Source organism: Pan troglodytes, chromosome 3, assembly GCF_028858775.2.
Source record: "Pan troglodytes isolate AG18354 chromosome 3, NHGRI_mPanTro3-v2.0_pri, whole genome shotgun sequence".
NCBI classification, from domain to species: domain Eukaryota; kingdom Metazoa; phylum Chordata; class Mammalia; order Primates; family Hominidae; genus Pan; species Pan troglodytes.
Window position 1 is genome coordinate 39,819,054 of NC_072401.2, and position 13,408 is coordinate 39,832,461.

General features: G+C 42.1%; 1 protein-coding gene across 1 annotated transcript in view; it reads right to left on the reverse strand.

The window, feature by feature from the left end:
• Positions 1 to 8,226: 8,226 nt before the first annotated feature.
• The window catches only part of UGDH (UDP-glucose 6-dehydrogenase), a 28,785-nt gene continuing 23,603 nt past the window's right edge, over positions 8,227 to 13,408 (reverse strand). Inside the window, exons 11-12 of the mRNA XM_001142520.7 lie at positions 13,209 to 13,319; positions 8,227 to 9,738 (exon numbers count right to left, since the gene is read on the reverse strand). Coding sequence (XP_001142520.1) covers positions 9,628 to 9,738; positions 13,209 to 13,319 — 222 coding nt within the window. The 3' untranslated portion in view covers positions 8,227 to 9,627. The remainder of the gene's footprint in view (positions 9,739 to 13,208; positions 13,320 to 13,408) is intronic.

Consider the following 13,408-nt stretch of genomic DNA (forward strand, 5'->3'; position numbering starts at 1 on the left):
AATTTGTCCTTGGTCTAACCTTCCAGTCTTCTCCAGCTATTCCTCCTCCTACTCCCTTCAACTCCAGAAAAAAAGACAACTTGCTTTCCCTAAGAGCAGCCTGAATCTTCCTGCTTCCATCTTTTTCTTCCCATTGCTTCTGCCATGGACCTGCCAATTCAAACCCACCCTTCCCCTACTAAGATCATGTCTCTTTATTAAGATCCACCTCAAATGCCACCCTCCTTCTGGGAAGCCTTCCTGTTTTCCTCAGCTGGAGTAATCTTTACCTCTGTGTCCACACAGCATTTTTTAAAATCACTTATGGCTATTTTCTTGGTTGGGCCAGTTATTTGTGTACCTTCCTCTCTTAAGATCTCTCTCATTCATCTGTGCCCTCTGTTAGCATCTCCCAGTATCTGCATTATAGTAGGTGCACAGACACCTAATTTGAAATATTATTCTTTTTTGAGATGGAGTTTTGCTCTTGCCCAGGCTGGAATGCAGTGGCACGATCTTGGCTCACTGCAACCTCCACCTCCCAGGTTCAAGCGATTCTCTTGCCTCAGCCTCCCAAGAAGCTGGGATTACAGGCACATGCCACCACGCCTGGCTAATTTTTGTATTTTTAATAGAGACATGGTTTCACCATGTAGGCCAGGATGGTCTCGAACTCCTGACCTCAGGTCATCCACCCGTCTCAGCCTCCCAAAGTGCTGGGATTACAGGCATGAGCCACTGCGCCCGGCCCTAATTTGATATATTCTAAGTAGAGTTACTTAAAGGTGAGTACAAATGGGCTTACTTTACACATTACAATTAGACCTTACCTTCACCAGCTGAGTTGTCTTACTGAACCCTCCTCCATGTCCCCTATCCCATACCTCCTGTAGAACCTCAGACCCTTTCTGGGTGTCCCCAGGAGGTTGGAGGCCGTGTGTTCACTTCTATTTCAGCTGCTGTTCAAGCAATTTTGCTTTAGCAACTTTCTGATTACTTACTTATTTATTTATTTTTTGAGATAGAGTCTTGCTCTGTTGCCGAGGCTGGAGTGCAGTGGCGTGATCTCAGCTCACTGCAACCTCTGCCTCCCAGTTCAAACGATTCTCCTGCCTCAGCCTCCCTGAGTAACTGGGATTGCAAGTGCCTGCCACCACCCCCAGCTAATTTTTTTTTTTTTTTTTGAAACAGAGTCTCGCTTTGTTGCCCAGCCTGGAGTGCAATGGCGCAATCTCACTTCAACCTCCGCCTCCCTGGTTCAAGCCATTCTCCTGCCTCAGCCTCCTGAGTATCTGGGATTACAGGCACCTGCCACCATGCCCAGCTAATTTTTGTATATTTAGTAGAAACAGGGTTTTACCCTGTTGGCCAGGCTGGTCTCAAACTCCTGACCTCAGGTGATCCTCCCATCTTGGCCTCCCAAAGTGCTGGGATTACAGGCGTGAGCTACCGCACCTGGCCAATTTTTGTATTTTTTTAATAGAGACAGGGTTTCACCATGTTGGCCAGGCTGGTCTCGAACTCCTGACATATAGTGATCCTCCAGCCTCAGACTTCCATACTGCTGAGATTACAGGTGTGACCACCACACCCAGTGCAACCTTCTGATTCTTTCCTTGAGATGCTATTTCATTATTCTGTCTAAAGCCATTGGTGCTTGTTCTTCTCTTCTTCTTCTTTTTTTTTTTTTTTCTGAGACAGTTTCACTCTGTTGCCCAGGCTGGAGTGCAAGGGTGCGATCTTGGCTCACTGCAGCCTCTGCCTCCTGGGTTCAAGTGATTCTCCCTCCTCAGCCTCCCGAGTAGCTGGGATTACAGGCGCCTGCCACCATGCCCAGCTAATTTTTGTTTTTGTTTTGTTTCAAGATTGAGTTTCGCACTTGCTGCCCAGGCTGGAGTGCAATGGCGCAATATTGGCTCACTGCAACCTCCGCCTCCCGAGTTCAAGTGATTTTCCTGCCTCTGCCTCCCAAGTAGCTGGGATTACAGGTGCCCACTACTATGCCCAGATAATTTTTGTATTTTTAGTAGAGATGGGATTTCACCATGTAGGCCAGGCTGGTCTCGAACTCCCGACCTCAGGTGATCCCCCTGCCTCGGCCTCCCAAAGTGCTGGGATTACAGGCGTGAGCCACTGTGACTGGCCGTCCTTCTTAATAATGATGATAATACAATACCTCTAAAAGTAGGGTATTTTCAGCTTCAAATAAGAAATGTCCTATTCAATCGTGTCATTAAGAAGGACATTTATATCACCAAACAGGAAGTGGGCTTCAAGGTTCATTGATTCAGGGACTCAACAAAGTAATCGAGGATCTAGGTTTTTCCTTCTATTATCTCTGCCATCTTTGGTGTTGGCTTCACCCCAGTCTGGTAGGATGGTGGCTGTGGCTGTCACAACCAAATACCTGTTATCCAGGGATCATATCCAGCCACAACATCCAGAAGGAGAAGAGAGGGCAACTTTCCTTGTAGCTGTTTCAGGAATGTGTCCCAGGAGCCTTACTAACAAACTACCCCTCAATTCTCAATCGCCAGCATTGGTCACAAGGTTGTTTCTGAAGCAATCATTGGCAAGAAAAATCATTGGCAAGGGAAATTTGTTAAACAAAAGTAAGACGGACCATCCTTGGATCTGAAGGTGAGGTAAGCAGGTGGGGATGAACATCTGAACACTGGGGCTCTGTTAGGAAGGAAGAAGGGGGAATGGATCCTCTGGATGGGCAACCAACAAAGTCCCCCTAACATTTCTGGAGTGTTTCCTGTGTACCACGCCCTGTGCCAAGTGTTTTACACTCTTATCTAATGTAATCCTCACAAACAGCCTTCTGAAGTGTACTGTATTATCCTTGCTTTATATATGAAGAAATTGACTTAAGAAAGTTGACTATCTGGGCCAAGGTCCCATTTCTACTAAGTGGTAAAAGCAAGATTCAAACTTGATCAAAAACTGGAAGCTACCATTGTTATAATAATTGATTAAGACAGGAATCATTAGTAGATGCTAAAACTAGTGGATGAAAGTTTAAAGGAGTAACAATCTTTTTGTTTGTTTGTTTTGTTTTGTTTTGTTTTGTTTGAGATAGAGTCTCGCTCTGTCGCCCAGGCTGGAGTGCAGTGGCACAATCTCTGCTCACTGCAGCCTCAGCCCCCAGGTTCAAGCAATTCTCTTGCCTCAGCCTCCTGAGTAGCTGTGATTACAGGCGCCAGCCACCACGCCCAGCTAATTTTTGTATTTGTAGTAGAGATGGGGTTTCACCATGTTGGCCAGGCTGATCTCGACCTCTCCTGACCTCAGGTGATCCACCCACCTCGGCCTCCCAAAGTGCTGGGATTACAGGCATGAGCCACGGCTCCTGGCCTGTTTTGTTTTTTAGACACAGTTTCACTCTGTCGCCCAGGCTGGAGTACAGTGGTGAGATCTCGGCTCACTGCAACCTCCACCTCAAACAATCCTCCCATCTCAGCCTCCGAAATAGTTGGGACCACAGGCATGCACCACCACACCTAGCTAATTTTTGTATTTTTGGTAGAGATGGGGTTTTGCCAGATTGCTTAAGCAATCTTCCTGCCTTGACTTCCCAAAGTGCTGGGATTACAGGTGTTAGCCACTGCACCTGCCCTATTTCCTTATTTTTTAGGAAATAAAACTCCAATAGCCAACCTTCAAGATGGCTCCCAGTGATTATCACCTCCTGATATCCATGTCTCTTCAGACAGTGAATTGAGCTATCTGGTTAAACAATAGGATATTGTAGAAATGATGGGGTATGATTTCTGAGGCTAGATAATAAAAGACATTGGAGGTTCTGTCTTGTCCTCTATTGGTTTTTTCACTCTTGAAGATGCCAACTTGCTGTGCTGTGTCATGAGGATATTCAAGCAGAGCTATAAGGAGATCCAATTGGCAAAGAACTGAGGCCTCCTGTCAACAGCCAGCACTAACTTGATAGTCATATGAGCAAGCCATCTTGGAAGACAATCTTCCAGCCCCAGTCAAGCCTTTCGATGACCAAAGCCCTGGTTGACATTTTGATTACAACCAGACTTTGACCCAGAACCATTTGGCTAAACTGTTCCTGAATTCCTGACCCACAGAAACTGAGATAACCCTGAAGTATTTAGGGGAAAAGGGCATCATGTCTCCAACTTACTCTCTTTTTTTTTTTTTTTTTTTGAGACAGAGTCTTGCTCTGTCACCCAGGCTAGAACGCAGTGGCACAATCTCAGCTCACTGCAACCTCTGCCTCCCAGGTTTGAACGATTCTCCTGCTTCAGTTTCCCAAGTAGCTGGGACTACAGGTGCGCACCACCATGCCCGGCTAATTTTTTGTATTTTTAGTAAAGATGAGGTTTCACCATGTTGTCCAGGTTGGTCTCAAACTCCTGACCTTAGCCTCCCAAAGTGCTGGGATTACAGGGATGAGCCACCGCACCTGGCCTTGCAACTTAATCTCAAATCATTCAGGAAAAAAATTTATATAAATATAAATTTTATGTGTGATGTATACAGGAAGGATAAAACAAAGCAAATATAATATTAATATTTACTGAATAAGAAGGGTATACAGCATTTTTGTACCATTCTTTCAACTTTTCTGTAAATCTAAAACTATGTCAGAATTTAGGGTTTTCTTTCTTTAAAAACTAGCAACCTTTGATCTAGATCTACCCTTCACAGATATTTTGGTGTGTGTAGTGTAAAAATTTGTTTTTAAACATCGTGGCAACACTTATAAATTGAGAGATTTTATACAAAAATCCAGATTTTTACAAAAATTAGTCGGGCATGGTGGTGGGTGCCTGTAATCTCAGCTACTCAGGAGGATGAAGCAGGAGAATAGCTTGAACCTGCGAGGTGAAGGTTGCAGTGCGCCAAGATTGCACCACTGCACTCCAGCCTGGGCGACAGAGATTCCGTCTCAAAAAACAAAAAACAACACCACACCACCAAATCCAGATTTTTAGCTTTTTCTTGAGAAATAGGAAGATAAGGCACCAGTGACAAGTACTGCATAACAAAGTATTGGCTTAAGTCTGCATGACAAGTATTGGCCTGATGCCTGGTTAATTCTTTGCATTTGAGAAGAATGACTTTTACCTAGGCACCTTTATGTATCCAGAGAAGCAGAATGACTAATATTAAAAGCTGGAGAGAAAAGTCACATAGTCTGTCCTGAATTCTGGTTCTGCCACTTATTAAGGTGTGACCCTGAGCAAGCTGCTAAATCTTTTGAGCCTTCTGCCTGTAGTCTGAATCACAGGATCAGAACTTACCTCAAAAGACTTAAATGAGTCCTAGAATAACATGGGGAAGTAAAAAATGAAATGAAATAAAGACTTATGTGAGGAACAGATGAGAAAATGCACCTAAAGGACTTTGCATAGTGCCTGTCCAAAATGTTCAGTGTTAATTACTGTCCTTCTAGTGATTCCAGAGCCTACACGTGGTTCTGGTGCAGTGGGACCAGCTTGTTATGGTGCTAACAGGAGTGCTCATTGCCTGCCAGTCACTGTGCCAAGAAGATCTTTGTGTAAACATTCATCTCATGTAATCTTTGTAACAATTCTTCGAGTTAGAGATGGATTATCTGTTTTACAGATGGGAAAAATAAGGCTTTCAGGTAGCTTAGCCAAGAAGTCTTAAGTGGAATTGTAGGAGAGAAAATTGTAGGAGAGAGATTTTGTTTATCCTTTTGTATCTATGTGAATGTCTTTTTACCATGTCCATATATTGTTTTCAATTTTTTTTTTTTTTTTTTTTTGAGAAGGAGTTTCACTCTTGTTGCCCAGGTCAGAGTGCAATGGCATGATCTCGGCTCACCGTAATCTCCACCTCCCGGGTTCAAGCGATTCTCCTGTCTCAGCCCCCTGAGTAGCTGGGATTACAGGCATGCACCACTACACCCGGCTAATTTTGTATTTATAGTAGAGACGAGGTTTCTCCATGTTGGTCAGGCTGGTCTCCAACTCCCGACCTCAGGTGATCTGCCCACCTCGGCCTCCCAAAGTGCTGGGATTACAGGCGTGAGCCACAGCGCCCGGCCTATTATTTTCAATTTTAAGTACAGTTAGTAATCTTACCAATATTCCTCTGCCCTACCAAAAATATATTAGCTAATAAAAAATTGAAACTTTTCCTGGTGGTAGGGATCAGGTATAAAAATTTAAACATATATATTTTTAAAAACTGAAAGTTTGTATGATTAAAAAAAAAAACAACAATTGTCTTTAACTGGTTGAGGAGAGAAAAAAAGACTAACCACCTTCTTTCAACTTTTCACATGAAAGTCTCAAATTGCTGTTAAGTTACATGCCTAATTACTGAGTTTTTCCTCCCATTTCAAACAGCAAGTTTATCTGGCTCTATGAGCCCTCTTTTGCCCATTTTCCTCCATTTACCAGTAACTTTTTTCTTTTTTTTTGAGACAGGGTCTCACTCTGTCATCCAGACTAGAGTGCAGTGGTACAATCTCGGCTCACTGCAGCCTTGACATCCTGGGCTCAAGTGATCCTCCCACCTCAGCCTCCCAGTTAGCTTGGACTACTGGCATGCACCACCACTCATGGCTAATTTTTTGTATTTTTTTAGAGACGAGGTTTTGCCATGTTGCCCAGGGTGGTCTTGAACTCCTGAGCTCAAGTGATCCACCCACCTTGACCTCTCAAAGTGCCGGGATTACAGGCATGAGCCACCACACCCGGCCAGTAATTATATCTTACAATAATTGTTTACTTATCAGTTCCAGGCATTGAAACATCTTGCAATTTAAAACAAGTACCTATTTCTTTCTTTTCTTTTTCTTTTCTTTTCTTTTTTTTTTTTTTTTTCTGAGACAGTTTCGCTCTTGTTGCCCAGGCTGGAGTGCAATGGCGCCATCTTGGCTCACTGCAACCTCCGCTCCCAGGTTCAGGTGGTTCTCCTGCCTCAGCCTCCTGAGTAGCTGGGATTACAGGCGCGTGCCACTACGCCTGGCTAGTTTTTTTGTATTTTTAGTAGAGACGGGGTTTCACCATGTTGGCCAGGCTGGTCTCGAACTCCTAACCTCAGGTGATCCCCCACCTCAGCCTCCCAAAGTGTTGGGACTACAAGCATGAGCCACTGCACCCGGCACAAGTACCTATTTCTTTTTTTCTTCTTTTTGGAGCTCTTTCAAAGGATTTATTTGCTACAGAATTGCTTCAGTCCACCAATGAGATGAACTCAGGACTTCTTTGTTCAAAAGGATTTTGCTTATTGCTGTGTTTTTACAAATTCGGCAACATCCAAATAGCAATTCTTAGGCTGGGCACGGTGGCTTGAACCCCAGGAGGCAGAGGTTGCAGTGAGCCGAGATCGTGCCACTGCACTCCAGCCTGGCCAATAAAACAAGACTCTGTCTCAAAAAAAAAAAGAACAACAACAAAAAAAAAGAGCAATTTTTTGCCAGCATTTGGCATATCTAGACAAGAGTAGAAAAAGTTTGAATCTATAGCATTAGATGTCTAAAAACAGAAAAAAAAACATTTAAAAATTCCTCATTTGGACAGGACAAGTGCCTAATTCTATCTGCTTTAGCATACGTCTTCATACATCTTTGGACTTACAATGCCTTTACTAGAATATAAAATTACTAAGCAGAATACAAGAATATTTTCAAGCATAAATGTAAAGCAAATTCTAATTAATAAACTCATCCTCACTTCAAAGTCTTATGAGTAAAGGCTCACCTTATGTTCAAACTCTAGTATTTGTCTCTTTCAGAGGTATGCAGACTTTCTTAAAGGACCAGGTAGGAAATATTTTAGGCTTTGCCAGCCAAGAGGTAAAGTTGAGGATATTATGTAGGGATTTGTATAACCATTTAAAATGTTTGTGCTTTGTTTGTTTGTAGAAACGGGGTCTTACTTATTGCCTAGGCAGTAAGTTGCCCAGGATGGTCTCAAACTGGCCTTAAGTGATCCTCCCTCTTTGGCCTCCCAAAGTGGTGGGATTACATGCATGAGCCACCATGCCTGGTCAAACCATTTAACATGTGACCATGTAAAAATGTAACAACCATTCTTAGCTCACTCACGGCTGGCCAGATTTGACCCAGGGGCTACAGTTTGCCAATGTTTATTTGCTAAATTCCCTCCCTTTGTTGCATCATTTGAGAGAATGATATAATACCATTTTCTCTAAAAAGTGAGGTGTCATTTTTTTTCCCATCTAATGTCAGGCTGTCATGACTCAGTTACTTGTGAATTGACAAAAATTACACCCATATAGTTGTTGATGGAGAATGTTTTATTTATGTAATTTTCATCTGTAGAGATGCTTCTGTCCTCATCTTTATATTTGTCTCCCTCTTCTCATTGAACTGCAAAATTCCTGAAGGATGAGACCTGGGCTGTTTAATGCAAACTGTACATTCTCAGCAGAGCACAAGTATCAAAGGGACATTGGATATATTTTAATAATGATCTAACACAAGCAAAAATAACCACTGAAAATGTAAAACTCAACAAGAGACATAAGAAAAAAGCAGACAGAAAACAAAAAAAAATTCTTATTTTAGAATGATGCTATATGTAACTTGTAAAATATTTAAGTTTTTATACATGAGATTATATTGGTTTCCTTATTTAAAGAAAAAAATTACAATTAAGAATGGAAATTAAAATGTAAAACCAAGATAAATATTTTTGGCTTTTGGACTAAAAAAAAAAGATTAGTGAGGAAAACCAAGAAATAATGGGGAGAGAAAGAAACACTACTACTAATTTTCTCTTCATGATTTAAAAAAAAATCTTTTAACCATATTTGGGGTGACTGGAAATTAACAGTGATGATTTTGAGCTAAAAAATCAGTGACACATTTTATTAAAACAAAAGGAACAAAGGAACTTTAACCAGACCATACATGTAAAGGCTATTTAGCATAGCAATTTCATGGATTCAAAATATATCTTTAATGACAAACAAACCAATAACCAGGAGAAATGAAGACTGTCCTTCCCTTTATAATGTGATATTAAAGTGTGGCCTACGGACAATTTATAAAGTAAAGAGTTTGAAGTTTAATTTTTATTTTACAAAAATTGACACTATTAAAACCAACATGATTATCTTTCACTCATCCAATAACTGAGCTAACAGTATTATAAAAATATGTAAAAAAATTCTAGATTCATAATTACCAGATATGCTAATATCCATATAGCTAATATAAATCTGATGATTAAAAAAATAGTTTTGTTTCCTTAAAAACACTTGGTTCATGGGCCAGGCGTGGTGGCTCACACCTGTAATCCCAGCACTTTGGGAGGCCGAGACGGGTGGTTCACGAGGTCAGGAGATTGAGACCATCCTGGCTCACATGGTGAAACCCTGTCTCTACTAAAAATACAAAAAATTAGCTGGGCACTGTGGCGGGTGCCTGTAGTCCCAGCTACTTGGGAGGCTGAGCCAGGAGAATGGCGTGAACCTGGGAAGCAGAGCTTGCAGTGAGCCGAGATTGCGCCACTGCACTCCAGCCTGGGCAACAGTGAGACTCTGTCTCAAAAAAAAAAAAACAAAAAAAACACTTGGTTCATTTACCATTTAATAGCAGATAGATATTTGCTATCCTGAAGTACCAAAAAAAAAAAAAAAAAAAAAAAAAATCACAAATAAAAATGGCAATCTCTACACTTTAGGTTTCTTGTTAGGTGGATCTTGAAGACTAAACTTCGGAATTTCACCAGAAGGAGCATATGGAATTCTCTTTGAAGACACCTTTTTGCCAATTGTTTCAATCTGAAAAAAAAATAAAATTTAAGAGAACTATTAACAATTATATAAGTGTAAGAATTTATAATGTACTGAAATGGGAGCAGGGGGAATCTAGATTTTTTTCTTAGAAAAGGATTCTCAAGTTGTCTGGGTTGCTATGAGAGATCTTTGGTTTCTTCCCTATTTTTTGTTTCTAGAATTAATCTATACTCCATTGTAATATTCATATCTAGACTTTCTCACTCCTGCCATTCCCCACACCTGACTCCCTCAAAGTAGTCAATTATGTGCCACCACTGTCTTTAGAAACATGTATGAAATTAACCTACCAGTTTCCAGTGAGTTCATATTTTATTTCAAACTCCATCCTCATTTCAATTTCCCTTGTACTAAAAAACCTGCAAAAGCTAACAGCATTTTTTTTTTTTTTTTCTTGAGATGGAGTCTTGTTCTATCGCCTAGGCTGGAGTGCAGTGGCCTGATCTTGGCTCACTGCAACCTCCGTCTCCTAGGTTCAAGCAATTCTCCTGTCTGCCTTCTGAGTAGCTGGGATTACAGACGTGCACCACCACACCTGGCTAATTTTTGTATTTTTAGTAGAGATGAGGTTTTACATGCTGGCCAGGCTGGTCTCGAACTCCTGACCTCAAGTGATCTGCCTGCCTCGGCCTCCCAAAGTGCTGGGATTACCGGCGTGAGCCACTGTGCCCGATTGGTAACAGCATAATTCTTTTTTTTTTTTTTTGAGATGGAGTCTCGCCCTGTTGCCTGGGCTGGAGTGCAGTGGCACGATCTTGGCTCACTGCAACCTCTGCCTTGCAGGTTCAAGCGATTCTCCTCGCCTCAGCCAAGTAGCTAGGATTACAAGCACCTGCCACCACACCAGGCTAATGTTTTTGTATTTTTAGTAGAGACGGGGTTTCACTATGTTGGCCAAGCTGGTCTCGAACTCCTGACTTCGTGATCCATCCGCCTTGGCCTCCCAAAGTGCTGGTATTACAGGCGTGAGCCACTGTGCCCTGCCAACAGCATAAATTTTTTTTTTTTTTGAGATGGAGTCTCGCTCTGTTGCCCAGGCTGGAGTGCAGTGGTGTGATCTCGGCTCACTGCAAGCTCCGCCTCCCGGTTCACACCATTCTCCTGCCTCAGCCTCCCGAGCAGCTGGGACCACAGGTGCCTGCCACCACGCCCGGCTAATTTTTTTTGTATTTTTAGTAGAGATGGGGTTTCACCGTGTTAGCCAGGATGGTCTCGATCTCCTGACCTCATGATCCGCCCGCCTCGGCCTCCCAAAGTGCTGGGATTACAGGCGTGAGCCACCGCACCCCGCCAGCATAATTCTTAAGAATTCAGACTTCAGAGTCTGAAAGGCCCCAGCTGGAATCCTGACTGGCACTTGCTGCATTACCTAAACTTTCTAGGTCTTTCTTCCTCACTTGTAAATTGTGTTACCACCACTTAACTCAAAGGGTCGTGGTAAGTATTAAATTAGGTAAAGTGCTTAGCATACAGCAAGCCAGCCTTCACTAAATGATAATCAATTTTGGTTTTGCCTATTACATTTTTCATTTATTCCATATATTCAAAATCATCATCTTATCATTAAAAACACTACTACTTCAACAGTCATGAATTTATCTCCCCTCCACAGCAGAGATAAACATACTACTCACTTTTCATCTTTTGAATTAAAAATTAATATTTAATTCTGACTCATACCACAAAGAAAGGGCTTCTGCTTTATATTAACCAGTTGTCTCAGTGACTTACAAATTCTCCTTATTTAGTGATTCCATTCCTAACTGTTTTTTTTAATTTCTCACTAGGAAAGTTAACTTTTACAATAACTTAAAATCATTTAAAATATGTATTTCTCTACATATCTTTTCCCTTAGATGAGTAAAACAGGAATGAGAGAAAATGTGTCTATGCCTTGCAAATAACCTTTTAAAAATAACATTCCTGAGTTTAGTCATGACTGGGAAAAACAGTCATGTTGTTACTCACTAGGGAGGGGTGGAATAGAAGAGTCCCCAAGGTCTTGGATGGAAGAGTTCACAGACAAGGATGCCATTTGATTCTTTCCACAAGTAAATCTCTCATGAATGAGAAATGGGCACTGAATTCTAAATAAGGACCTTCAACAAGTTGGTGAGAGGTTAAGAGAACCAGATCAGATACTTTTGAATAGCAGATTAGGCCTTACTGGTACCTCTCCAAGATAGCTGGTGCTGAGATGTGCATAGCAAGCTATCAAACACTGCTGCTTTTCTGCTTGCTTGGGCACTACGTTGACAACAACCCCCTGGCATATTTTTTTATTCTCCCTAACTTACTCCACCTCCCCATCCTCCTATCCCTATATACACACTGCTCTGAGGAAATGGAAAATAGCTCCTTATTAATACTTTTGGGACTCCTTGGAGAACTGAAATAGATGTAACATACAAAAACACTGTTCTGGGTGGAGGCTTCTGTCAGCTTTCCAAATGTTCCATAATTGACAAACTGTTTTTTGTTTTTTGAGGCAGGGTCTTGCTCTGTCACCCAGGCTGGCATGCAATGGCATGATCTCAGCTCATTACAACCTCTGCCTGCTGGGCTCAAGCAATCCTCCCACGTCAGCCTCCCATGTGGCTGGGATTACAGGCACAGGCCACCACGCCTGACTAATTATTATTATTTTTTTCCCCGAGATGGAGTCTTGCTCTGTCACCCAGGCCGGAGTGCAGTGGTGTGATCTTGGCTCACTGCAACCTCCGCCTCCCAGGTTTAAGCGATTCTCCTGCCTCAGCCTCCAAAGTAGCTGGGATTACAGGTGTGTGCCACCACATCCAGCTAATTTTTGTATTTTTAGTAGAGATGGGATTTTACAGTATTATCCAGGCTGGTCTCGAACTCCTGGCCTTAAGTGATCCACCTCCACAGCCTCCCAAAGTGCTGGGATTACAGGTGTGAACCACCATGCCTGGCCAGTTGACAAACTTTGAATCAGAAGAGGGCCAGTACCATTGAAACTCCCATGTTTCATTCAGACCCCTCACAGCACTGGCACAGTGCTGAGTACTCAGAAGGTATAGGATGAACACCTGCTGATTGACCAAGACCTCTTTCTTTACCTTTAGATCGCAAATTTAGGGAGGAAGTAGAGAGGTAGAGTAGTCAGAAAAATCCCATAGGGACTTCCTAAAGAACTGACATGTTGCCCCAGAGTTACGTTACTGCTAAAGAAAATAAGAAAATTCTAAAACCCACACAATGGGTTTAAAAAGCAAATGAGCACTTTCCTAATTGTTGAAATAAACTTCTGATATTGATTTGGTTCCCCAAAAGAACTTCCCTAGAAAGAAGTTATCATCTTAATTAGCCAAACATATTCTGACCTGCTGTGATGGTCTTTTGATGTCAACTTGACTAGATTATAGTCCCCAGTTGTTTAATCAAACACTAAAGACCAAACAAAAAGAAAAAAAACAATCCAGGATCATGATTACCTGGAAGCCAATGGTTTGTAGTTCATTGTGGAGCCCATCCAGGACACGCCGTCCATCGAAGATAAAGGCTGGCTTTAGCATTTTTTTATGAATGCGTTCATAATCCAATTCCTGTAAAGACAAACCACAGGAACAATTAAAACACATATGTGGGCCGGGCGGAGTGGCTCACGCCTGTAATCCCAGCACTTTGGGAGGCC